Source organism: Carassius carassius, chromosome 32 (assembly GCF_963082965.1).
Source record: "Carassius carassius chromosome 32, fCarCar2.1, whole genome shotgun sequence".
Classification (NCBI taxonomy): Eukaryota; Metazoa; Chordata; class Actinopteri; order Cypriniformes; family Cyprinidae; genus Carassius; species Carassius carassius.
In genome coordinates, this window is record NC_081786.1 from 5,082,982 (window position 1) to 5,110,855 (window position 27,874).

General features: G+C 37.3%; 1 protein-coding gene and 4 non-coding genes across 7 annotated transcripts; all 5 read right to left on the reverse strand.

Moving 5' to 3' along the window:
- On the reverse strand, window positions 1-27,799 carry arid4a (AT-rich interactive domain 4A). Of its 3 annotated transcripts, none has more exons than XM_059519958.1 (25): window positions 27,596-27,799; window positions 27,321-27,370; window positions 26,896-27,006; window positions 25,663-25,728; window positions 25,148-25,238; window positions 24,930-25,009; window positions 24,691-24,785; window positions 20,895-21,027; window positions 20,043-20,122; window positions 19,755-19,831; window positions 19,496-19,662; window positions 15,877-15,949; window positions 15,542-15,636; window positions 15,067-15,164; window positions 13,073-13,328; window positions 11,234-11,505; window positions 9,855-10,034; window positions 8,713-8,797; window positions 8,437-8,620; window positions 7,790-7,852; window positions 6,180-7,355; window positions 3,810-3,914; window positions 3,220-3,426; window positions 2,667-2,813; window positions 1-1,799 (listed from the first exon to the last, which is right to left on the reverse strand). In XM_059519958.1, exons 2-25 carry the CDS (start codon window positions 27,324-27,326, stop codon window positions 1,696-1,698), a joined length of 3,951 nt encoding a protein of 1,316 aa, XP_059375941.1. In that variant the 5' UTR covers window positions 27,327-27,370; window positions 27,596-27,799; the 3' UTR covers window positions 1-1,695. The 3 variants fall into 3 exon arrangements, with proteins under 3 accessions (XP_059375941.1, XP_059375940.1, XP_059375942.1); XM_059519957.1 differs by having other exon boundaries at window positions 27,607-27,646; XM_059519959.1 differs by lacking the exons at window positions 19,496-19,662; window positions 19,755-19,831; window positions 20,043-20,122; ... (6 more) ...; window positions 27,321-27,370; window positions 27,596-27,799 and adding an exon at window positions 18,842-19,489.
- Window positions 3,569-3,650, reverse strand: LOC132113414 (small nucleolar RNA SNORD53/SNORD92). Its single transcript, XR_009425162.1, has one exon. It is a non-coding gene; the product is annotated as a small nucleolar RNA SNORD53/SNORD92 (small nucleolar RNA).
- LOC132113418 (small nucleolar RNA SNORD53/SNORD92) lies at window positions 9,603-9,684 on the reverse strand. The gene has a single exon (XR_009425166.1). It is a non-coding gene; the product is annotated as a small nucleolar RNA SNORD53/SNORD92 (small nucleolar RNA).
- LOC132113416 (small nucleolar RNA SNORD53/SNORD92) lies at window positions 10,974-11,055 on the reverse strand. Its single transcript, XR_009425164.1, has one exon. It is a non-coding gene; the product is annotated as a small nucleolar RNA SNORD53/SNORD92 (small nucleolar RNA).
- Window positions 12,848-12,930, reverse strand: LOC132113417 (small nucleolar RNA SNORD53/SNORD92). The gene has a single exon (XR_009425165.1). It is a non-coding gene; the product is annotated as a small nucleolar RNA SNORD53/SNORD92 (small nucleolar RNA).
- Window positions 27,800-27,874: the final 75 nt, after the last annotated feature.

Below are 27,874 nucleotides of genomic sequence, written 5' to 3' on the forward strand. Positions count from 1 at the left end.
TTTCTGAATATTTCAAAACTTTATTAGAAATGAGAAGACCTCTTCTTATTTTACATAAAGATACAATGGCTTTGCTCGGGAACCTAATGCATTCATTTCTTCATCCAGTAATCTGTAAATAAACTGAAGTCACAGGGAAGCAAGTTTTCACAATTTCATCATCGCAGTGAATTAATCGATGCCCACAGCATAAAATGTTCAACATATGGGTCATCACTGTATAGACAGCTTGGATTTAGGTTCCTAAACGGTTGAGTATATACAGTCTAAAGATGTGCTAATGCTTCTACCAACTTGACATAGAAAAGGAAAATCAATATACAAAGATGTACGGTTTAAAAAATAATAAATCATTTTTACAGTTTGTGTAAAATGTATTTTTCAAATACATGGTTTTTGAAAGATCTATTTACAAAAGGAACAATCAGTAAGAAACCCCTGGGCTTAACATACTCATGTGAGAAGCAACTCATTTATTTAATTGGTCAAGAACTCAAAATGAAAATGAGAATTAAGGATTCAATTATAAAGTACCAGACAATAAACAAGGATGGCAAGGAAAAAGCAGGTCACCAATTTCTGGTGTTCCATCAGGGGAGCTTCGGGCCCAGATGGAGGAACAAAACGGGGGAAGATGCGGTTTACTGCACAGTAGTTACCCAAATTGTGACGTCACATTCCAGGGTTCAAGACGACCTGACAAAGTTCTCACACTCTTTCTACCCCACTGACCGAACGTGGGACGATTGTGATTCTCATCTTGTAAAAAATACAAAAAACGCTGTCCACGGACTGAATAAATATATTTAACAAGTTAATACCTTTAATTTACACAAAAATTTCAGCTCTAGAAATCTTTCATTAAATAACTTCGCCGCTGTGATATATACTTTTTGAAATTTTCCATACTAAAATAAAAACTCTGCAATTACATATAAAAAGACAAAATACAATTGCAAAGGAAATTAGTCCACTGAAAACAGTTTTATCTCGTGTTCCACTGTAAACATGTTCTGTAGTTAGTTTTTTTTTAGTTTTCATTTTCTTAAAAAGAGACAACAAAAATAGGTTTTGCATAATTCTCTGTGCTCGCATACTAAGATAGAAGTGGAAGACGCCGGCTGCAGTTTTCAGTAAACTACATTCCCATTTGCAATTGACTTTGTCCTACTTTTCCAAAATAGGGCACTCTGCTGTAACACGTGTACTTTGGCAGTTCTGATGGAACAAGCGCACTAAAATTGACCTTTCTTTGAATAACCATGTCCAGCTGGTTAAGGTGACCATTACCTAGGGATCTGAGACGATGTTCTGATAGAGAAACGTACAACTGATTGACTACTGCATCCAAATTCAGTCCCTGCTGCGCAGAAGCAGTAAGAGGAGGTTTCTGTTTAGCGTTTGTAGAGAGCGAAGTGAAAAGTGCTGACGTTTTCATTCTGGATGGAGAAATCATAAGCTTTGATTTCATAGATTACATTCAACCCTCAAGTGGAGTCTGTTCCCTAGTGCGACAGCGAGCAAGGAGGCAGGATCAGTTTACAAAGTGCAGAAGGTGGGAGTGGCCAATAGGGATCAGAAGAGATGTGGAGGCGGTAGGCATTCGAGTGCTATTGGCTGCTTGCTCTGGCCCGTCAGTATGCCTCCGTGGAGGCAGCAGGATGCTGACAAGGGGCAGAAGACATGGGCGTGACATCACCTGCACTCGACGGCCACAGTGTTCTGCGTGGGGGAAGCTGAAGACGGGCTCATGCCTGTGTCGGACGAGCCTGATGATGTGGACGCTGTGGTGTGGGACACTGTTGAATAGAAATCAGAGGTCAGGAAATCACAAAAGACCAGAAATGGACAAAATCAATCACTGTTAACATTTATGAACATTAAGTACAATTTTCAAATTTTTTAAACCTGATGAACAGAAGAAACAAAACAACATCAATCATAGCTATTATTATTATTATGAAATTAATATTTTATTGGCATTATTATTATCAGTTTAATAATAACAACAACAATATAATAATAATATTAGAAAATAATACATAACAATTACTACTACTATTATTACTATTAAGTCAAAGATTAATAATAAGGTCACAAAAGAAATTGAGAAATGAGAACACCATTTATTTATTTTTACAGAAAAGACAAATCTAAATTTTAAAATTTCATTATTATTCAAAAAAAATTATTCATATAAATTTTGTTCGATATTTAATGCGCATCTTATCAGTAATGCCGGTTCTGTAATCAGCTGTAAATATTGACACGTGTGTGATTTCACGTGGAGCAGCATTTACTACACAAAGTCATTGTTCACTGGCTCGGTGTAGAAAATGCTGCTTCACTGACAAGATGGGGCGATATTTATCGTGCATCCCTAGACAGGACAGTAGTGAGACAGGAAGAGAAGTGGGAGAGAGCTGGAGACGGGATCTGAAAATGCCCATACGGTTATTGGCGTAAACTTTAATGTCATTATAAAAAAAAAAAATAATAATAATAATAATATTTTTTATATATATATATATATATATATATATATATATATATATATATATATATATATATATATATATATATATATATATATATATATATATATATATATATATATATAAATATAAAAATGGAACAAATTACTCTATTTAAAAATGCACTTTTACCTTCTCTTTCCTTCTTTTTTAACCTTTTCCGCCTCCTGTCGATGGAAGCCACCTCAGACTTGAGTGACATGTAGTACTTCCTGATTTCCTGTAGCTTCTCTTGTAAGAATGAAATGCGCTCAGCACTTGTCATGTTGTCCAGCTCCGCTGTGAAAAACAGAAGCAGGAACCAGTCAGGACAGGATGTAAGAGACTACAGACACTTCAACTACAGCTGCATGGATCCACTTTAGAAGACATCTGGGTACAGTTAACTATTTCCCAAGCTTGAAAATGAGCCAATGTATTGTATTTACATAATCTGATCTACAAACCAACCTTGGATGCATATCAAAAGTTAAACTGCATCTCAGATATAACCAAAATAAACAATTCTTCTAATGAAGTCTGGATTGTGTTAATTGGCAGCATAATAAATTGAAAGAACAAGTATTAAATGTACAATATGCATGTATCTACTAAGTATGTGTTATATAATATCTGAAGACAGCAAAGCATGAGAAGCCAAAACCAAAATATGTCGCATTAACTTTGTCAGAATTTGGAAACTCACTGAGCTGGCAGGACCACTTGTATGTGCGGGGGGAAGGGACAGACTGCTTCTCTTTGTGCTTGTCTTTCTCCATGTCTTTACTGTTAGGAGAAATCAGACCGGGCGATCGAGAAAGCTTCTGGCTCTTGACTAGGCTGGAGTGCTTGACTGGGGTTAGCTTATTAGAGCTGTCCATGGCTGACAGGTCCTCACTGTCACTGCTGTGTCCTTGAGTCGTACAGACAGGGATTTGATCAGGGGTCAGGGATCAGGGATTTTATCCATCATGCACAGTTAAAGCTATCATTGGTCACAAATAGATATTAAAAGCTAAAATGTTTAGTTTTGAGCATGAGAAATGAAGAACAGGTTAATCAGACAGCCAAGAGAAGTGTAACATCACAGGACATCAGTCAAGTTAGCGAAACCATTCTCTGGTATCATCATATTAACATATATTCAATATCTAAATAATTTTCTTTTTTTTTTATAATAATAACAACAACTTCATTATCAGTTTACAGCAAACAACTAATAGAAAAAGTAAACCCAGACTTGGGCATCAATCCATAAATGCATTCAAGGCTTTGAACTTGCTTCAAAACACTCACCTGCTCCATTCTTCTCTGTTTTACAGATTGCGCTTGAACGTTTCTGGCTGCGTTTTTGCTTCTTGGCCGACGAGTCAGTAGTGCAATCCAATAACCTCTTCTGACCTGAAAATTCAGATTAGGAACAAAACAAACAAGTAAACCTCACAGAACAAAAGCAGCCAAGCAGTCAAATCAATTCTTTGACATAAAAATGCAAATATAGTGATAGACAATATATAGAACATTCATATTAGAAGCTATATTGAATTTAACAGGTGAAAACAAGGCTGTGAGGGGTTGACTTGCAGTCTTTACGACAAGATGCACTTTATAAAGGTCCTTAATCACATATCATCACAAGCAGGGCTCCAAACAAAAAAATCGAGTAAGGAGCCAGTGGCTCCTATAAGAAAAAAACTTAGGTGCCAAATGATTTTTTTAGGTGCCACAGAATAAAAATGTTTTATGCGTTTTATTTAAATTATTTATTTTACATTTTAACTTTTTAATCATACTTAAGTGTTTATGTCTCATCTTTTCTTGACTTTATCAGCATTTTAATCCATCTTGTAGATGACCTGGGAATGAAGGTTCACTTAAAGTGGGAGCTAAATGTCTTTTCCAACTTGAAACATACAGTCATGCGTTGTTTATTACACAAAATCTGTACCAATATCATGGACCATAAGCATCACTTGGCCCCTGAGTATAGTTTGGGGTCCTCCTCAATGCATCCTGTAAATGTTGTCATACTCTCTTAAAAATAAAGGTGCTTCATGATACCACAGAAAAACCTTTTTTCCTGTCCTAAATGGTTTCATAAAGAACCTTTAACATTTGAAGACAATAACAGATTATGAAAAGGTCAGAAAGAGATTGTTCTTTAAAGAGCCTTTGACTGAATGGTTCTTTGTGGAACCAAAATTGTTTTGTGAAGAACCTTTTAAGCTCCTTTATTTTTAAGAGTGCATGTCTTTCACACTTTCAGTCTGTTTTTCTTAATTAGTAAAATTACATTTTATAGGAGGAGTTGAATCATGTAGACAACAGGTTAAGTAAAAATATTAAAATTCAATAGCTCATAAATATAGCAAAATGCTCCTCTTTATAGTTATTTTTCTAGCTGACTGATGAGCTTATGGACACCGAAAGGTTACTGAAGTTAATTTTACGTTGCAATGTTTACAAGCTTTACACGTTTTCCGCAGTTTGAAAGTGTTGTACTGTAGAATCTCATATAAAATAGCCTACCGTTTGATGTTAATTCATGTTCATTATGTACTCTAGTAGTAAAGAGCAAGGTATGATAGGTTCACGTGCTGCTTGAACTGAGGCACTACTCGCGCCTGCCGCATTAGGGGCCGTTCACATGTCCCGTCTTTTGCACGCTCAAGTTCGTTATTTCAAATGTAGGCGCGCGGTATGCGTTATTCCAAACGTTTTTAGGCACGATATGTCAACGGCCCCTTAAAGAGCACCAAAACTGTATTTATTGTTTGAATTTTGTTATGAATTTGGAATAATTTTAAAGCTGATACTTTGTATATTAAAAAGTAACAAAGCACAAAGCTTTTTGCGATTACTGGACGGCAAGTGCACTTCAAATAATGAAGTTTATGCATTAACAGAACACAGCATGGACTAAGATCTTGTTAAGAAGAAGCCTTATGATTATAAACGAGAACTGTTAACGATATTGCCAATATCCACACAGATGACAGCTTTACCTGTTGTAGTTTGTTCAAGATATGAACGAAATAGACGCTGTTTTTCTGCACTCTCTCTTCAAGTCTCCATCATTTCTCTCTCTCGCGCGTTTATCAGGTGTGTCAGCACTGCTGCGCGGGAGATGAGGACTGTTTAAAACTCTTTTTCCCACTAAAGCTTCGATGCGCATTCTCTCAATGCGCGAACATAACAAAAGATGTGAATGCAAAACAATCAGGAAAAAAGGCATTACATGCAATTTTTTAAGAGATAACATGTAAATACATAGGCCTAGTCGCCAGTGGCGACCTCAGCAAAAACTTCAGTCACATTTTAATATTTATGGTCGCAAATGCGACCATTTTAGTCGCAGTTTGGAGCCCTGACAAGTCAACTTTCAAAACCTATTTTCTTGATATTTTGCTTCAGAAACTTTTTTTTTTGGGGATACACATTTCATCAGCTAAACAATCAGTATGTTGTAAACCAGCAGCAGGCTTGCCACGATAGACGGTGCTGACGGTGATTCCAGTGTTAAGCCACAACACCGACCCCCAACTTAGTTTAGATTTTTTTTTTAAAAACATTATTTTTTTCCAATTCATATGGCTTACTCTTTCAAACCAGGTTGCAAAAGTCAGCTATTGCCATTATCTAAATGTACATCAAGATTTAACCTACCTCTTTCCTTTCCATCTCGATCCTGCAGTGAGATGCTGGAATTACTTGAACTTGCACTGGCATCAAAGCTATGAGTGGACTCGTTCTCCCCGAGCCCCTCCTGTGATTCTGCCACACTGTCCACCTCGATGGTGGCATCACTCTCACTCTTAGTGCTGTGAGATTCGTCCGGGCTGGGGGCAGAAGATGGGGAAAACAGACGTGGAGGTCCCACTGTAGCCTGGACATGAGGAAGTTGGTCGGAAGTCTCCAGAGGCTGTGCTTTCTTTTCTTTCATCATTATCAGTAACTCTTCACCAGAGGGCCTGTCCCTCTCCTCTGGATCGTCAAGGTCCACTTCATGGCAGAGTAGTGCCTCAAGGCCAATTTGTGGCATCATTTCCTCGTTTGAGGTTGTTGTAAGATCCTCCAGCTGTGGACAAGGAGGTTCCACCATGGGGTGCACCTCTCTGGTAAGAGCGGGCATCTCAGATTTCATCTCGATATCTTTACTGGGAGATGATAATGTTGGAGAAGGGTGTTCCTCTGGTTTCTGCACCACCTCGGGCTTCTTCTCAGGATCAGGTTTCTTCTCCAGCAGCGGTGTTTTAACTGGAGAAAGCATTTTGGGTTCTTCTTTTCTTTCCAGACGAATTTTCTTTTCCGGTGTTCGCTGTTCAGTGGCTTTGCGTTTTACTGCAGTACTTCGCTCTGGCGGGCCGATGTCCTCTGTTGCGGAGTCTGTGTCTGAGCCGGCTGTCTCCACCGGCTTTATTCTCTCTTCAGGACTGCTGTGTGGTGTTTCCTGGGATTTCTTTGCAGGTCGCGGAGGAGTGGAGGGTTCCTCTGTTTCGGAGTGATTAGCAGCAGCAGGTGTTTGTGTGGGAGTCTCTGACCCTGGTTCTTTCAAACGAGGCTTCTTCCCTCTTGGTTTTGGAGATGTGTCATCAGACTCAACAGGGAGCAGGGATGTGTCTTCCTCGGGTTTGCTCTCGCTCTCCTTGAAGTTGGGCATCTCCTGAGGGCTGCTGGGACGTTCAGGCTCAGTCTGTGCAGGTTCTGGCATTGTGCTGTCCTCTGGGAGATTCTCAGCTGCATCTTGTTTTGCTGTCAGGGGTGGATCTGTTGTCTCAGTCCATTCCAGCTTCTTCTCAGGAGATTCCTCGCACTCACTATCATCCGAGGAGCTCCCAGAATCTAAAAACATGAATAAAAGAAAGAATATACGTTAAAGTCAATATGCATGAAGTATGTATGATGGTTAAAACTAGTGATGCACAGATGTATTGGACAATTAAAGCAATCATCTGTGTTTTCTGAGCAACTGTTGAAAAACAGTCAAATTTTAAATGGGGTGGTAAGAGGCATTGGACAGTGTTGAAACTGTAGCATGATTTCATGTGATTTAACCCTGCAGTTCAGCTTACCTTACCTGAGCTTTCCCGTTTATATTTCTCATATATAAAATAAATTTCCATATGATAGCTGGCCATTCATTTTATATTGAGAAACTATCCAAGTTTGTTTTAAAATATTAACCATATTTAAACCATGTTAAAATAAAAACCATAAAGTTATCCATTTCAGCAGGTGATGTTCTATTGATTCCAAGCGATGTGAGCTGCTCTTACCATTCGATCCTCTATCCGAATCATACATCCCAGAAGTTCTCCTTGTTCGCCGACGAGGGGTACCTGTTCAAATATAATAATAATAAATAAAAAATAAAAAGTGTTAAAGTACTAGCAAAGGTCATGGGGTCCAAGGGAACATACACATTTTCTGGTAAAATGTGCACATTGAATACACTATTAGATGCTTCAGATTAAAAAAAGCATATGCCAAATACATAAATATAAGTGTAACTTATAACAATAGTAATGTTGAACAAAACCCACCAAGCAAAATGCAGCTTTCTGTTACTTCTGTGACAGGAAGGTGGTTAAAAAAAAAAGTTATTACCATTCCATTTAGACCAATCAGATGGGAGCAAAATGAAATGTCTGACACAAAAAAAAAAGTCACTCACAATATCTTAACCTTTAGCGAAGCCTTTCATCAAGGCTTGTGATTGGCTGTTTGCCAGTGATGTCACACATTCATGTGCACATGCTCCACAAACGGAGGATCAAAGCCTGAGCTGACAAAGAAAGCTGATTATCAGCATCATGATACCAACAAACTGGAGTGGAGTGGACTGAAATTGTTCATCTACTAATCATGGTACAGGCCCCTGAACTTCAGCTGCAAGATCACACAAGTTATTCACAAATCTTACCCTCTCCATTTGGCAGGGCAGAGGCATCTGTGGGCCGTGAGGTCTTGCTGCTGGATCGACCCTCACTGCTGGGGGTCTTGGACACACTGTGGGAAGTGCTGGGAGGGGTGGATTTAAGTGGAGGACGGCCTCGCCGTTTGGCCTGTTTATCCTCCTCATTCTCCTTCTCTCCATCTTCTTTATTCTATGGAGAAGGTAAGCACAGAAAATATTTTGTCCCCCAAGGTTCTCAAAAGATAAATATTGTTTTTGTTTTTAAGACAGATTGCCACTCACCTTGACCTTTTTCTTTTGTTTTCTCTTTGTTCCACCCTTATCGACAGGCCATATTATTCGATCTGCCTTGACCCATTCATCATATCTGTTAGAGACAAAACAGTCTCTTGAATAATATTGCATTCATTCACAAGATGAACAATAAATAACTCTCTCAGTCTTCATGAGCCATTCTAATCCTTAATAAATGAACAATGAGCATTTAACACATGCTGTCTGAGAGGTATGAAATCTCATAAAGGAATCTCTAGTTGTAACGGGTTAACACTGCGTCCTAACTACATGTGCCGTGACATGCTATAAAATGTATCTTTTCCATGTTTTTGTCCCAACTAGCCGCGAAGCGTGAACTTCTATTTTAGAAAAGGTTTCTATTTCCGCGATGTTGCAGCTGAAACAACAACATACAAACTATATGACAGTGATAATCTCAGGTGTGTTTTATTCAAAAGTTAAATGTGTCTAATATGAGTTTAAATATAATTTTGCATGACCTTATAGCCATACTGAAAGCAACAATAGTGTTTACCTCAGATCTTGAAAATAAATTAAAGCATAGATATATGTTAAAACTGTGAACCCACTGTGAACCAACAAGTGTATTCAATAATCATTAAATCATTATCATTATCAATTAATCATTAGTTCCTCAACAATCATTAGATCATAAACTTATCCATTTCATTGCGAGTGCAGAGCGCTTCCAGAGAGATCCCACCCACATATGCTTCTGATTGGCTGGGATATTTGATTGATTCTCTCGGGTCACGATATTGCGCCTCGTTTGGTGTGGACACCCAAATCGCTTGTCACTGGAATATTGTTGTGTCACGTGTAGTTAGGTCACGGTGTAAATGTTTATTATAACATACGTGAATTTCAGGCAGAGGTTAATCAGACAGCCAAGAGAACTGTAACATCACATGACATCAGTGAAGTTAGCGAAACCATTCTCTGGTATCATCATACTTGACCCCATACTCTTTTTAACAAGCCTTCAATTTTCAGCGGAATTTGGGCAGTACATACAATATTAAATAAATATCTGCAGACAAAATCCATCCAGTCATTATCTACTAATTATAGTCCTTTCTTATGACAAGTGAATTAAACATTAAAGGGCAGTCACATCAACCCCTCACCTCACATTCCAGCCGTAATAATGCACCAGGTAAAGAACCTCTCCATCATCGGTTTCTGTGTTCTTAATGTTAGCTTCATAGATCTTCTGTGTCTTCCCCTTGCCATATTTCACTTTGACTTTAGTTCCAGTCAAAGAATGCTCAGAGTCCTCACAGCCGTCATCCTCCTCCCTCTCATCTCTGTCAGACAAACACGAATGATTAGATTCTTCATCCACACAGAAAGGACCATTTCACAGAAAACTTGACTTTTGTTGTTTGATATACTATATAGACACGTACTACCATTCAAAAGTTTGGCATCGGTAAGATTTTAAGAAATCAATTCAGCAAGAAAGCAAAAATTGTTCAAAAGTGTCAGTGAAAAAATTGACAATGTAACAAAAGATTTTCAAACGCATTTTTTTTTTTTTTTTTTTTTACTTTCAGAGTTCATCAAAAAAATCCAAAAAATTATTAAGTTTCCACAAATATTAAGCCGCACTGTTTTCAACACTGATAAGAAATGTTACTTGACCCCATGAAATCATATATATATATATATATATATATATATATATATATATATATATATATATATATATATATATAAATATATATATATATATATATATATATATATATAAATATATATATATATAAATATATATATATATATATATATATATATATATATATATATATATATATATATATATATATATATATATATAAATTTAAGTATTTCAAAACAATACGGTTTAATCAAATAAATGCAACCTTGGTGAGCGTAAGAGACTTCCTTCAAAAAATCTCTACTCAAAAGGTCCCCCAGCCTAACCACAGTTTATAGAATCTATGATGCACAAATTAGAATCCTGTTCAGAAATTACAATACTGCCATCATAAAAACAAGCCAATTCTTTTTTATGATCACCTAATTTAGAGGTATTGAAGCAAAAACAGGAAATTTTAACTTAACTAAGTTATTTGAAGCCCAACTGTAAAGATATCGGTTTGTAATGAAGAATTGAGTGGAGTTCAAAAAGGTGCCCCTTTCAACAAAATGTCTCAAAGAAATCTAGGTGGCTCTGAATTTACTAATGAATTAACACCATCTCTTCTGTTTAAATGCAGAGATAAATCAGACAGCCAAGAGACGTGTGACATCACATGAGATCAGTCATGTATGCGAAACCATTCTCTGGTATCATCATTTCTGACTCTGCTGGGACAGGTTCAAATCCAAAAATTCAAGCCTAATCACATGCATGACTGAATCACAAGAGAGCCATTCGGAGTTTAAATGACATTAAGTACAACATTACAGGATTGTACCATAAAAAAGTAAAATCAAGACAGCAAAACATTTAACAGGTTAAACACAGATAGTGACATACCTGTCCCTAAGTATGGATCTCTCGCCATCATCTTCCTCATCTTCTTCATCCTCCTGTTCTTCATCATCAGTATCTTTATCAGACTCTTCAAGGCGGCGGCTGCGGCGGTTCCCAGGGGTTTCCCCATCAGATTTCTCCTTTTGCTCCTCTCCACTGTTTTCTCCTCCACCTTGTGTCTCCTCCTTATTCTTCTCCTCCTCCTTTGGTTTCTCCTGTTTCACAGGCTCTTTCACCTCTACTTTCACAGGGGTCACTGTACACTGCCGCCGGCCCTGAGGAATAACACACATACAACCAAGATATTTTAGCTAGGAAGAAAAAATACATAAATGTGAAGCTCCTACACAAACTGGTTATTTTGAATATTTAAAAGTCAAGTCACATTCTATGAAGAGAAAGTTTATGATAACCTATGTTCTAGAACTATTATAACCATTTAAGCACTCACAAATTACGAGAGCAGTAGAGTAAATGTCTTAATTGTAGTTAGTGATGGTCTATATGGCAAAAATATCATATTACATTTTTTTTTTCAGAAATATAACGATTTTATCGTGTTTCTTTGTCATGTTGGTTGTTTGAGCAGTATAGCCAAACTAATTTCCCCATTAAAAAAAAAAAAAAAGAGATTAGCAGACATTTAGGCCAAAGTGAGTGAGGATAAATATGTCAGTATTTTGTGTTTATTATGAAAAAATAAGAACGAAGATAGGTTACACGTCACAAATACACTTATTATACAAATAAAACAAACAGTGCTATATTTTTCCAGGTACAGTAGGTGTATTTAGCAGTAGCACTCAAGAAAAAAAATATAAAAATAAATCACTATACTATATACATTAAATTATACATTGACTCTTATTAAAGCAACTGTATTAAAGTTCTTCAGTCAAGAGTCTTGAGTGATTTTTGGGTGAACTATACCTTTAGCGGCAGCATGTTTAGTACTGTCACTTTAAGACCTGCATGCATCTAATATACCTGCATCCGTTTTTCTCTCAACTGTACACTTTCACTTTAGACATAATCAACTGTGTGTTTTTGACAGTATTAGTATTATGCAAAACATAACTTTGTCCAGTATTTAAGCGCTTTGACTGGCTTTTATAGCGCGTGCTGTAGTCTTCAGGTGTACGCACTCAGAGAAATGTCAGAACAGCATGCGAATGAAATGTTTGACTGGCAAGGGTTTAAAGCAGATGCAAATTGTGTACTTTTGTGATTGCGAATAAGTACAGTGTCCCGTGAGTGTATCTCTACTGCTAACATTTGATTTGAATGCATGTCTGGTTGTAAGATTACAGTATTTTGAGACGAAGGCGTGCTGTAGCAGGATCCTACAATATTTCTTCAAAAGAAGATCTACAGATATTTTCATTGTCCAGGATAAAAAATAAAAAAAAAAGTAATTTTTTAAAATCAATTAAATTATAAATATTACTTCCATACATGCATACATACATAATCAACATTTACTTTCATTTTATCGAACAAGCAGCATTCAAAACACAGAGTGAGTTTTTGAGTGAACTTCCTTTAAATGCAGGATGTTTTCTGGTTTAAAAACCCAAAATAACAGACGCCTTTAAAATCAATTTAAAGTCAAAAATGCGTATCAGACAGCCAAGAGAAGTGTATCATCACATGACATCAGGTCATGAAAGCGAAACCATTCTCTAGTATCATCATGTACATTTCCTTCAACTCATTGAAGGACAAAAAAACAAACAAAAAAAAACACGTGTAATATAAGTGTTTTTGCTCTGCAGCTGGTAGGTCTTTTGAGCATTAAATACGACATCCTGATAGCAGCCTAACATAAAGACAGACACTCACCCTGGGCGAGCAGATATCTTTTTGTCCCTTTTCACTCTCAGTATCTGACTCATTAGCATCTGGCGCAGGTTTGTCCTCGCTAGTTTCAGGCTCCGCTGTAACCTGCTGCATCATCTCGTCTGCGTCTCCACTCTCTTTTTTCACAGTCTTAACACACTGCACTTCCGGCTGGCATTCTGGTCGTGGCTCGTTGTGGTGCACTGTCCTGAACTGGATCTGAGCGGAGTGGCAGTACTCCTCAAATCCATACAGGTACCTGAGGTTCAAGTCAAATGATTGGCAATGTTAACAATTTTAATCAAGGAGGAGTCATTTTCAAAAAAAGTTAAAATATGTGCACTCTCAAGGTTTTCTTTTTTTTTTCTTTTTTTTTTTAACTCAAGCAGAGGATAACGAGACCGCAAAGAGAATTGTAACATCACATGCAGGGTTTCCCATACATTGATTTATTTGTGGCGGGCCGCCACGATATCAAAACTGACCGTCACAAAAAGATTTCCCAAAATGCTTTGACTTCATTAAATAAAAATAAGCACTACAATTTTCAAAATCCAAAACCACCGCTGGTGTTTTTATATCACTGTATTTCAGAAGAAAAACTGACTGGTTTCAGAAAATTTTCAATGTCATTTTCATTCCATCTTAAAAGTAATTCCTGATAAATCAGCGTCTAAAGGTCCTTTCACACTGGACGCGATTTTGACGCGCGAATAATTCGCGCGATGGTTTTATTTTTTGATCAGCTGTTTGTGTAATGAGTGCTTTCACACCGAACGCAAATGTGCTGAGGCGAAAAAACGACTTATTTTTTTCGCTTCAATGTCGATTTTTTTTTTACTTTTGAGGCGACAAAAAGGCTTCAGCCAATCACATACAAGGAAACAAAGGTGACGTCACAGCAAAAATGACGGATCTTCTGATTACTTGTGTGTGTGTTCTATGGGCTGATGTTTTTAAGAGGACAGCTCACCTTAAGCAGACTGCCAGACGCTGCTCCGGATCAATTGGTTCCCTGAAGTTTGTGGTTTGTCTCGTCAGATGCGGTGCCACTATCTGAAGGAGCTCCTCGAATTGTCCCACAGACATCCGAAAGTAAGTGCGGAACCGGCCATGATAAAGTTTTAGCTCCTGTACAAGATTGGCATACTCCCCTTCAGACTCTCTGTTCTTTAGGACTGGGTGCACCCAAAACCTTCTTTTCTGTCTTTTAAAGAAAATGAAAAGCTCGTCTTCACTGGATGATGATGTTGAAGTGTCCATTTTCTCAACTGTCGGCGCGAAAGTTTTGGAATGTTGAAGCTCTCTGAACGTCACAGACATCGCAAATTCGCGTCGCGGCTGATGTGAATGGTTTTGACGCGAACTATTCGCACGTGAACTATTCGCTTTTTCATTTCGCTTTTTCGTTACGCATCCGGTGTGAAAGGGCCTTGAGAGCTCAGCACTGCTTTGTTTATGGGGGATGGGGAGTGCCACCACAAAGAGTGTAGGGCTGTGGGGAAACACTGACATGACATTAGTCAAGATAGTGAAACCATTTTCTGGTATCATCATACTTGACCCTATGCTTGTTTAACAAGACTTCAAACAAGTGTCCTGGGTTTGTTTTTTATTTAACCATTACATAAGTTACATCTTAACGGCACAGCTGCATGTCTGAAATGTTTGTGTTACTGCTTACTTGCCTGCTAGGCATTCAATGTTAAGATTATTTTTTGTAAACATGCTTTTTGTTCCTTTGATTAAACTGAAGAATAAGTAAAAAAAAAAAAAAAAAAAAAAAGAATATGTTTGCTGTAGTCGAAAGCATGCCCCGGATGCGGTCCATAAACATCAAGTTGTACATAACTCAAAATGTTAATTTAACAGTGCAACAAAAGTCACCTTCCAAAGTGGAAAATTGTCTCCATTTGCCAATGACACGAGAAGAACACTGGCTGCTGAGTAAACAAATACAGTCCTGTACAGCAGGAACTGCGAGAGCATGCACTTACTTTTTGTAGGCTGTTTTCACATTGTACGAGGCAGCAGAGTTCAGAACCGGGATGCCAAGATCCATGTAAATCTGTTTCCAAATAGAGCCGCTTTCAATCTAAAAACAAAATAAACCATCTCATCACACAAATCTTTTTGATGATTAAAAGTGCTAATTGTTGCTGCACAGAGCTGGTAGCGTCATGCACATCTGTCTACCGCACCCTGGGATCAGACAGCTTAGAGAAACATGACATCACTTGAAAAAGCTCAACCGTTTTCCCAATTATCACTAGTCCAAACTCCCAAATATAATTAACTCAATAAGATTCACAGAACATGCATTTGATAAACAAGCAATTTTTCAACTCTGTCCAGCTCCGTGAACTTCATAAATTCAATCAGCGGCCACTTTCGCTTCATATTTTTGGCAAGGTCTCACTTCCCACTTGCCGAGTACAATAAACAGATGGTGGGAACACTAAGAATACTCACATTGTCACAGCCTCCGTGAATATGCACCAGTCGGAAGAGCTTAAAGAGGTTGAGATCCTTGTAGCCAAGCACTGGAGGTTTGTTAATGGGCGTCCCTGGAAGGAAAGCAAAGATGCAGAGAAGCGTTAAACCGAGAATGTGCCCTGTAGAACTAGTCATGAGATTCTTCTTTTGGGAAAAAAAAAAAAAAAATCATTGAACTTTTGAGGCCACATACACGAAGACTATAAAAGACATCCACCGTGACATAAGCCATGTAGCCGCCTCCATGAAGATTGTTAATCCCCATTTAATTTGTATTAATTATAACTCAATGGGTGATGTGCAGGCATTACCTCGGTCCTCCATGAACTTGTAAAGCTGCTGTAGAAAGTGGTCCCTTTCTTCTGGGTCTGGCTCATCATCGGGCTGTTTAAGAGAAAGTACATCATCTGAATTTGACATTCGGCAACAGTGAAATTATCCATTACCATCTTTTTTAAACTTACAGGCCACATTAACAACAAAGTAGTTTTTTCAGTGCATATCTAATCGATCACTGACTGAGGATCAATTACCAAACACTTTGATCCTCTCTGTGACAGTTCTGAATAAATCAAACTGTAAAAACATGACTCTAGCATGCAAATCAAAAAGATCATTCGTATATAAAAAAAGCTAAAATCCTGTAAGCAGCAAATAGGATTTGTGGAGAATTTAACTACTCTGATTTCTGGTTTCTTATTGATTATTTACTCTTTTACTTATTTAAAAAAAAAAAATTGGCTTAAATAAAACCAATTACTTCTTAAAGGCGCAATATGTAATTTTTCTGCTTTAAAAATAGCAGATATCATTATATCTATGTTATATATATTTTTTAGTTGTGTACTTACATTATCCCGAAAGTTTCCACGAACTTTCAAATCCAGAGAAAATTATATAGTTTAATTAGAAGACACGGCACGTTTCTTTATTTCCGTTTTGTCGCCTGTCTATGGCGTCATATAAACTTTGACCCCTCTAGTTTATCTAACTTCCTGCGGAACCCGGCGGAGCCGCCAAATACAAAGGTGAACAGAAGCAAAGACAAGACGAAGAAGAAAAAGTAGTAGCTAGTCTTGATCCAGACTATTATATATTATATTTATATTGTTTATATTCGTATTTATACTTCAATCAATAACTTAGTTATGGATCATGATTATGCTTTGCCTGCACTTTCTGTGAAGCGCAAACGTACGGGTGAAATAAATGACCTGAGAAGGTTTTGGGACAAGAGAACAAACAAGACACGGGTAAATATTGAAGTTGCATTTCCAAGATAGAGAGAGCTTCGTGACAAGCTGAAACTACAGAGAGATGTTTGCATTCTAATAAACAAGTATGCATCCATTCAGCTAACTGTATCTATCCGTATATTTTGTGAAACGATTATGTCTTGTGTAAAACGCAGACGGTCTAGCTCTCATGTAGAGTATAATGTAAATCTACATGTGTTCTATATCTAGCTGGATAAAGTAGCTTTTTTAACATATATTGTGTTTTATACATATATTACTACTAGCTAATATTGATCAATTGGATATTGATTTGATAGGGGTCTGATAATTCATATATCTCTCCGTTCGAAAAGACGTGATTGTCAAAATACTAGGCTGCTGCTGCTGTAGGTGAAGTGAGACCGCTGACAGACCAGGCTCTTGTCTTCATGACAACAATATCTATACTTCATGTTGAACATAAATATAAAGCCTACTGATAAAGGACACCGTCAACAGTATTGACGGCAAAATAAACGATGTTTAACAGGTGCAATATTTGAAAATCAATAATTATTTATTTATTTTTTATATTACATTTATATCTGAATTTATGTCAACCTATAGACTTCAAACATCAAAATGTCATGAATTAATATGTATTTGTGTACAAAATTACATATAAACATATTTTCCTATTATATTTTGCCTGGAAACGCTTCCAACACGCGTGCGTGTTGCGTGAAAAATAGGCGTCGGTTCTATTTCTAGCAAGCACGCGTTTTCCGCGCGGCTCACATAGGCAGTCTGCAAGCTCTAACCTATTAACATGGGAGCCGAATTAAAAACTGACACGCCACGCAGCTGAGACGCTTGCGCCACGCATCCACTGTGTCGCCGGCCTCAGTTAAAATGAGTGAGGAATGTGGGGAGCAACAGAGCGCGTGTTCCAATGAACAACAACACACGAGCCTACGCTCTTTCCCGACGTCATCAAAGTACGTCTCATGTTATTATTTTGATTGATGACCCCTGGTGGCCAAAAATTCCATACTGTGCGTTTAATTAAAGATTTTTAATGCATGGCATATAATTTAACATAACTGGTCCCATTTTACTCATCCAACTTCTTTTTACGTGATTTTAACATCACTTATTAAAAAAAGTCTGTTTAGGTGTGCATCTTTAATTACATAGTCATAAGAACCACCAGTCAGTAATTACACTAATATAAGTCTCACTAGCCTTACATATACAACACAGCAGCAGTTGTCATAGTTGGACGTGACTGAAAGAGAGTAAGTCAGATTCTTAACCACTCCTACTGATTCAGAAGCACTTTTGATTTATCAAAAAGAACCAGCTCATAATAACCATCAATTTCTGAATGGGATTTCACTAATCACACTAGGTTTGTGGTTTCATACAAGCATACATAAAATAGCAGTGATGGAAAAAATTATATTTTAAAGCATTTTAATTCAGGTATCTTCCACATGGACTTCCACAAAGAATGGACAATCAAGAGCTATAATGGTCAAGCAAACATTAAATATTAAAATAACATATGGAATGTTATATCAAGTATATGGGGGTGTCATTGCCTGAAGGTTGTGTTGCAAAATACATCTTAAACACTACTTTAAAACCTTGCATATCCTAATTTCTGCCTTTAGCATTAAAGTGAGACTTCTCTGTTGCACAGGAAAGAGAACTCAGCAAAAGTACTTTGCTGAGTCAAGCATCTGTTAGGCTGTATTTATAATGATCTAATACATCCACAAGACAGCAAATAAAAGAATTTACAAAGCTATATGCTTAAATTATCAAATGACCTAATTTTTCAAATTAGTCAAATTATACAGGGCTTCCTTAAGACCGATTAGTCGGCAATTAGCTGAGTTGTAATGAGGTGTAGTTACACACATCCAAAGTTTAAACAAAATCCTAGTGCTGGCTTTCACAAGATAAAATTCAATAAAAATAAACAACCTTTCAGACAAATTTTTCAACTTATCTTGTTCACATGCTGGCCTTATATCTGTGCAATATGCCTGACCTTCTTCAGCGAGGAGAGAAGACTCTTTGAGATGAGCTCAGCCCCGCCCACCGTCAGAACTGGCACACCTCCACTGGGCCAATCCCGCAGCCTTTTCACAACCAACGGAACGAGCAGTTGCCATGGGAACGTGTCGGAAAACCAAGCGAATGGCCATTTGTCCAAACTCGGGGAGCAGGAAGAATGAGACATTGTTGTCCAGAGCCTGGGGGCTTTCCCACATGCTGAGACCATTTAGTGGGCTTAAATCAAGGTGTACGAGAACATGAGATGTAAATGGCTTCGGGAATGTCTTCACAAATCAACAAATACCAACACTGGGATTCTCTCAATTGGCACTGGTCGTACATAGCCTCGTATTACCCCAGTACGCCTGGTGCCCAACTCTGGCAAGCCCTTTAATCAGAGCATCACAGCAAAACTACATGCCAATCAAGGAGACCAAGAAACAAGTGTCCAAATAAGAGCACAAACTGAAACACTGAATCAAAAATAACCATGGCTCACAAGTTCCAAAGACAAGAACGCAATTCTCAGCACCACCAACTTCTGAATACATCAGCAGCACACCACATCTTTTCAACACTTGATAAATAAGTTGAACTTTTGAAGGAAACCCCATTTCAAGGTAAACAAATGGAACTGGAGTCTTACTTCCACTGGTTCTGGCTCCTTCTCCTCCGCTTCGCCCTCTTTTCCTTCACCCTCCTCATCATCGTCTTCTTCATCACTGCTAGAGGATTCAAGAATCTCACTCAAGTCCACTTTCCAGTTGTCAGGGACCTGTCTGGACTGTAGAAAGTGTTGTGCTGCTTCAAACCCTGGAAAGAGAAAAGAAAGAGAGCATAAGAAATCACGCTCTGAACTGTAAGCATTAAGTCAAAGAAGGGTCAACTGATTTTGGGTCCCGTACCTCTTCTGTTCGAGCACTCAGGTTTGGAGAGGGTGCCAATGTTTACTTCCTGAACATCTTTGCGTGCCACTGTGTGACTGCAGAATACAAACAGTAATAAATCAGAGAGAGCACAACAATAAGAAAATGTTTCCATTTCTTATTATTAAAAAAAAATCATTTTACTTTAAATGCAAAGTATCAACATTCAAAATCCTGTGAAATGGCTTAATGAGAAAAGCTAACAGACATGGAATAAAAGGAAACAAATGTCATTAAAAGTCAAAGACACTTTTCATTGTTACTCACAATTTGGAATCTGCAAATGATCGAACTAAACATTGGTCCTTTTTGACAGTTAGGTCATCATTGCAGCTTGGAGATATCACCTTCAGAGAGGAAGGAAGTATTAAAGCTCTTCAAAAAACTAAAATAAAAAATATGTTTTAGGAAAACCGTAATCAATGAATTCATCATTAGAACTGAAAGTACTGAATCTTCATAGACAAACATTCAATTTGAAAGAACTAATCTGTTTACAACTATGGGTTGCAAAAAGGTGGAAAGTTTCCAGGAAATTTTAGAAACATTCCAGAATTTTTTTTTTTTTTACTTTTTTTTCAGGATTTTTTGGAATATTCCAAGGATTTTTGGAAAGCTTCCAAAATTTTCCACCCCTTTGCAACCGTTTATAACATATTTTTCAATTCCATTCATAACCTTTGTAAACACTACAACAACAAACTGCAGCAAGTACTTCCTAACAACAACAATACAACATCCCCAGAGTGGCTCTGTCTATAGTCTTAAAAAAATATTCTCATCTTCACTCATGTTTTAAAACCAGTATGTGCAGATTTTTGTATGCATTATTTTTACAAGGCAATCTTTCAGTCTGTTCCCCAAACAAAGCATTACATGACTTAAGAACTATTCTCTCAGCCATCTAGACTATGTTAATGCTGATTTGTCGGTCCTATAACCTGTCACTATGAAATGTGTTGTATGAAAAAGCTGTGAGAAGATTTAGCTAAATATTTTCTTCTTGTGGTCAAGAGTAAATAATGAGCATTTTCACAACTGTAGTCACTCAATGCATAATCTCTTTAGCTTGTTTTAAAATCTTAAATGTATTGTTTTGTAATCGAATCCAGGACTCACCAGGACATAGTGCCAGGAATCACTATCGGAGCCACTCTGAACGAAGGCAACTTTCCCCAAAAGATCATCATTAAGCCTCCTCCTGTCATCCTCATCATCTTCACTCGATGAAGACTCCTTTTCATCTTCTGCACTGCATTGCATCAAACAGAGCACTAACATTTGAAACATGCTCCCTTTCACATTAAAACTCTGATCGGAAAAGCTATACTGCATTTTTTTCATTTAGGAAAGTATATAATGGAAACTGAACAATAATATTGCCAAAATAATGCTAATTTCAGCTCAGGATGCACCAGGGGATAAGGGTATCGTGCCTTCTTTAATTCAAAGTATGTTATTTGTTATTTAAACCGACCTAAGTGTTACAATTTGAGAGCACAACAACAAAACTGAAGTGTACTGTAACAAGCTCAGTATGAATTACACTATTGCACGTATACTTCAGAAAATCTTAAAGCTACATTAGCAACAGCCTAATTGGAAAAGAAAGTGGACAAATTATAATATAAAACAAAGTTAGAATTGTTTTAGGTGCAAGAACCCATGATGTGTGGACTGTGGGAGGTAGGGGAGTGAGATACGACGATTTTGATCGTGGATGATAGAAATGTCTCCACGATTTGCTTTTGAAGAAATATCGTAGTATCGTGATAGAGCACTCATTCTATCAGCTGCAGTCATATACTGAACAACACCACAGGCATTCACAGCAGTATTAACTCAGCGGTAGAATTACTCTCTCGTTATCTGCATGTGCTTTTAAATGTTTCATTTGCACGCTGGTCTTACCTGTCCTTTTTCTGAGTGCCACATCAGAGCGCCTGATTATTAAACCAAGTTATCGTTTGTGCTAATACTGTCAAAACACACAAGGTTTACAAGTAGACTCAAGTTGGTTATGTCGAAAATGAAAGTAAACAGTTGAGAGAAAAACTAGAGTTGTTCCGATTCCGATACTAGTATCAGAAATATCACCAATACCACAACAAATTCTGGCATCGGCGAATACATGAACCCATATACCGATCCGATACCATTTTCAAGACCTAGTTATGACCGCTAGCTTTGCCTAACCGCTGCACGGTTCTTCTTCGCTGCTCAGAATGCATTGCAAACACAGGAAATTGTGCTGAGTTGCCACAAGCAACCCCTGTTTAGAGCAGCGAAGAAGAAATGGAAACGCGTTAGCAGCACTTATCTATATATGACTGGATCGCTCATCGCGTTCTAAACTGCCAACAGACCGTGAAGCCGCTTCTATATTATAGATCAGTGGTTAGCAGTATGTCCGCTGTTTAGCAGTATTTCAGACTGGACCAACCAGACAGTAAAACGGCGACTAGGGATGCCACAAGTACTGGCACTTCACTACCAAGTCGGTGCTGAAAATTTAAAAATGTGATGATACCAGCGTCTCTGTAGTACCGGTAGTAAGTTACCGACTCCCGAGTATATTCGGTACCCGCAGCTGTGTTCAGTCACTTCCGTGTTAGTCTAAGCGCTGGGCTCCAAACTGTAGCCAAATATATACTCGTGTCTGTGAATATTAAACTGCAAAATACTATTTAAATATTACTCCTGCAAATTCTACATCTCTGTGGGTGACGGCCGCAGATGCGCAGATCGCTGTTTTGTAGTCTCTGCCGTGTGTCACTATATGAGGACACGAACACATAAACCGTCACTTCATGAGAATTTACCGTTTCATTTGAGAAAACTGTCATATCATAAACACAGACACTCAAAGATCTTCATGGCGAGTAAATTAACAATATATTAAGCTACTGTTGTAGCCTACAGTAGATTTAGCTACGTCTCTATGTATTATTAATAATACGTCTCTATTAATAATAATAATTATGCCTAGACGGTTGCTTGTTTTTTACTTGTTTTGTTGTAAAGAGATTATCTGATTAATATAGATTTTTTTTATATTCCTAGACTTATTTGTTGCAGTTTTTTATACAGTTATATTGTAAAACTAAAATACCTTTTTTAGTTTGCGGTGTTAGATTTTTGGCTGCATTTGAAGTTCTTTTTCGCTTAAGAAAATAAATAATTACTGTCAAATTCATGTCAGATAATAAAAATACTGTAATAAATACAGTAGTTCACCATGTATTTGTTCATGTTTTATCAATGTATAAGTCTGAAGCACACCATAAAATAATTCTAGCAATTTACACAGAGCTAGTAGTATATACAGCTGTATATACAGACACACACCCAGGTATCGGATCAGTACTCGGTACCTGAGCCCAGGTATCGGAATCGGTATCGGGAAGAGAAAAAGGGTATCGGAACATCTCTAAGAAAAACATATGTGCCTGTATATTAGATGCGTGCAGGTCTTAAAGGGACAGTACACCTATTAAACATGCAGCCTACTGTCATTACTGTCAAGGGATAGATCATCCTAAAATTTAATTTCTGTCATTATTTACTTACCGTCACGTTGTGCCAAACCTGTATTAATTTATTTCTTGTGCTGAACACAATAGAAGATATTTTGAAGAATGTGGGTAACCAAACAGTTGCTGGTCCACATTGAATACTATGGAAGTCACTGTGGACCAGTAACTGTTTGGTTTTCCACCTTCCACAAAATAGCATTTATGTTCAGAAGAAGAAAAACTCATTCAGGTTTAAAACCAATTTTTAGTGAGTAAGTGGTGGAATAAAACCAAAATACTATGACAGAATTGACAGACAGCTGACAGAATTTTTTATTTTTGGGTGAACTATTCCTTTAACATTAATAAAACAACAAAATACAAAAGATAAAAATCACTCACTGCTCTTGACTGAAGAAATTTAATACAGTTAGTTTAGGAATCAGTTATATAGTGTTTTATTTCTATATTTGTTCATTCAATTTCTTGAATGCTCCTGCTGAATACACCTATTGTATCTGAAAACAAAGTTTTATTTGTATATTATGTGTAGTTGTGATGTGCATCTTTGTCATTCTTTTATCTTGGTTATTAAAAAATAAGAAAAAAGATTTTTATCTTCACCCTCTTTGGCCTAAATATCTGCCATTCTTTTTTTTGTACTAGGGATGGGACGATAACCGGTTTTATTGATAACCGTGATAAAATGTGCTGAAGGTTAGTAATATCATTTAAAAATGAATTATCATTAAAACCGTGTTTGATTATCGCGGTTTTAATAACTCACTATTAAATCATGTCCAGCCAGCAACAGTCTGACGCAAGCGCAGCGCACAATGTTTTTTTTGTTTTTTTTCGAGAAGGAATGGCGAAAGTCAGTGACTTTTCTATGCTTTTCTATGCTTCTACACTTTTCATTGTAAGGAAGGAAATGCCACAGAATTTAATCTTTCTTTAAATTAAGTGCATAGAGTTGCTTGTTTTATTAGTTGTTTGTTGATTATTAAATATAAAACTTGCTGAAATGTTTTCAGTGTGAGCATCAACTATTTTTGAACACTTTCATCTCGTTTCAACAAAACCGTGATAATATTGATAATCGTGATAATTTTAGTCACTATAATCGTGATATTAAATTTTCATACCGTCCCATCCCTATTTTGTACCTTGAAAGGCTTTGTTTTATAATAGGGAAATTAGTTTGGCTGTAATGTTCCCACAACTTGCAAAATAGTAAAACCAACATGACAAAGAATTGTGATTTAAAATAATTGTTATGCTATTTTTTCCATATCACCCACCCCTAGTGAGAGGAATATGGCCCATTTAACAAAGAATAATAGTCACATACATTTGCTAAAGATAGACAGCACAAAGAGGAAAGGACTGTAAATACTCACACTGCCTGAGAAGACCTTCTACCTCGATTTGTCTTCTTTCCAATGACTGGAGTGCCAAAGTGCTCTGGGTTCGTCAGGGGCAGTTGGTCCAAAGTCTGTTATAGAGAAAAAAAAGATTAAAAAAAAAAAACAAAACAGGAGAGGGGAAGAAAAAAAAAAAAAAAAAAAAAAAAAAAAAAAAAAAAAAAGAGAGTCATTAACCACAAGACACATGATGCAGACAACACGTCAAGCCTCACCTCACTCTCTGCAAAATGTCTTTCGCCTTTAAGACAGAGTGAAGTTCTTCTAAGCGTTTTCTCATCTCCATCATCAAAAACTGCAATTAGAATGAGAAAAAAAAAGAACTTTGAAATATAAATTGCAAGTTTAGTTTAGAGAAAATCAATTATTGGGCCTGAGAGAGGTCCAATAAGAGCAACTCAAGGGAGATTTAGTCAGCTATGTCTGTACGTACCCACAGTGTACCAGCTGGCATCTGTGAGTTTACTGATGATAGCTTCGCTAAGTCTACCCTCTGGGCTCTTCACTTCCACTGTTGAGCCAACCTGAGACCAGAGATATATAGCATTATGACTTTATGCAATAAACTTGCCACACAAATAGAAAGCAATTTATACAGTATTGAGAATAAAAAACATTGTTTAAACTTTTATTTTACAATTGAACATCGTGTACGATATAAAGCACTTTTGCCTTATAATTAAGAGTGCACAAGATATTCTGTCTCTTCAAACAGTAATCCAGCCATAACTGTACTTTTGACACCGTTTTGACCAGAAAGAAATACTAGCAGACAATTCTGTATTACCTGGCGTGGAATAAAGTTCGGTTTAAACATGGCTACAACTGAGCTGTATCTTTTTATAAGTGTTGCATGAGTAGGAAATAACCAGACACCTTATTACAAGCATTACAGGAAACTTCTTTTGAATAAACTGCAGAGTCAGTGTCCAAAAATGTCTCTCTTACCCTTAAGGGTCCTTTGACTTGGTCATCTTGGACGACTTGTGAAGTGCTCTCTCCTTTAAGCATGACCTGCAGACAAAAATGGTATAAAATAGAGAAAAAGTTCAGCAAAACATGATGCTGAGAGCAACATGGATGGGAAGACAGAAGCAGTATGGTTCAGCAAAAGTGAAGTAATCTGGTTGTGTAACAGACGTTGTGTTCTTCATGATCTCTCTCAAACAAGCTTCTTAGTGAGTGCCGACGTACACTGTGAAGAGCAACTACCCAGAAACTCTTTGCGGTCAAACTTAAGAATGTGCAACACAAACTTCAGGCACGTGTCGCTCTGTTTTACCCAAGGCTGTCTTGTTTAAGTCGGATAATACAGTCGTATCATTCAGTTGGATTATACAAGAACTGCCACAAACTAAGATCTTAAGAAAAAAAAAAAGAAAACACTGATCACATACAATGAGGTCTAGAGAAAACAGAAGTGTGTGGATTAACCTTAAAACCAACACACTTCTGATTGGTAGGTGTCGATCCAAATTAAGCCATTTGTAAGCTTATTGTTCATTCTCACAACATAAGTTTCCATCTTATTGACTACTCTATATAGAAAGATGGACGTTTTATACATGTGATGCATGAATGGTCTGCAGAGCTAGTTCACAAAGCAGAATCATCACCTCCTGCTTTTCTTTATCATGCCTGCTACGTTACTAAAGCTTGCATTGTGAAGTGCATCAAACCCTTCTGCATTAAAGCAACACAACCCTTTTATAATAACCAATCTGTGTATTATCACCAGCAGAAAATTACACTTTTGTTTATCCTTCATGCCATCTGACACTGGCTTGACAGATAAGATGCACTGCACTCTGAACTTACTCTTTCAAAAATGCTTTTTTTTTTTTTTAAGAAAACTACAGAAAAAGCTCTAAAAAGATTGTTAGGTGATTGACGATACACATTTCAAGAACTACTTGATGGGACAAATTTTTAAATGTATACGTTTCAAAACAATATATAAGATATGGTAAATCTTAACTGTGTGATTGTTTAATCACAAAATTACATACATTATAACCTGGCTATAGTCTGCTAAATTGTGACTATAAAACATTTAGATATTACAAACATTAAAATCATGATTTGCTTTAAAGCTGCTTTGAAACAATGTGTATTGTGAAAAGCACTATACAAATAAAACTGACTTGACAAGACGAATAGATAGACTTAGATTAAACTTACCTTAACTTTCACCATGCGTTTAACAGTCTTGATTTTTGCCTCGCAGAAGGCACCGCGGTACTTCGCGCTCACATCCGTCCCTACAGTCAGGTAGGCAGGTTCATCTGCTACCTGTGGACAGACAAATTCATACTAATAATTTATTTCTGCGTAGTTACGGTTATGAAAAGCATGTGCAAAAAACATCTAAGAGGACTTTAAAAAGTAACAGCACTCAAATGTTATGAAACCTACCCTTTAGTTATTCTGAAAGCACTTAGTCTGACTACCTCAATCATTAACTATTGAGTGTTTCTGATCACAATTTCTATAAAAGCCCCGTTTGTGTGTGATTTATTAATTTAAGTGTTTTGTTCCAGATGCTTGTTGGGCTTCGTTTAGGGAGGCGTCTCCTTTTTAAAAACTGCAGAGGACCACAGACTCACCTTCATCTTGGTGGCTATTTGAGGGAGTCCAGCTCGATAGGTTTTGACTGCTGAAACAGAACAACACACGCATAAAGAAACAGTCACGATCTGGCCCCATGTGCTAAAAACGTGTCATATGTATACGTGTGAAGGACTTGACAGCACAAAACAAATACACACAACAGAGAAAATGCTAAAGCAGCTAACGCGGCTAGCCACTTCTCGTCCTCCTCCCTTCAAAATGATCAAACAAACAACACCAACCCATCAAAACACAGCTTTAACTTCCTCACCGTGACTTTACCTCCAATCCGAGCCACTTGCGGCATCTTGGTGGTGTAAAAACAAAGCACGGAGTCACTGAAGGAAAACATAACCCCTTCAAACCCTGCGTGTTTCCTTCCCGCTTCTCTCACTGTGTGTGTGTGTGTGTGTGTGTGTGTCACGTCGCCATCATAGCTCACACACCGTCCTGCACCATGTCAGCCCCTCCACCATTCACTAACCCCACATTTCCCTCACTTAACACTGTATTTGCCGAGGTATCGCATTCGAAGATCGACAAACTGACA

What these genes read in the sequence shown, in the direction of transcription:
- arid4a (XM_059519957.1), bottom strand. Translation starts at nt 27,631, where the DNA reads ATGCCGCAAGTGGCTCGGATTGGAG. An exon ending in GCAAGTGGCTCGGATTGGAG is followed by an intron (nt 27,371 to 27,606) that starts GTAAAGTCACGG and finishes GTTCTGTTTCAG; the next exon opens with CAGTCAAAACCTATCGAGCT. An exon ending in AACAAAAGAAAAAGGTCAAG is followed by an intron (nt 8,621 to 8,712) that starts GTGAGTGGCAAT and finishes CCTTCTCCATAG; the next exon opens with AATAAAGAAGATGGAGAGAA.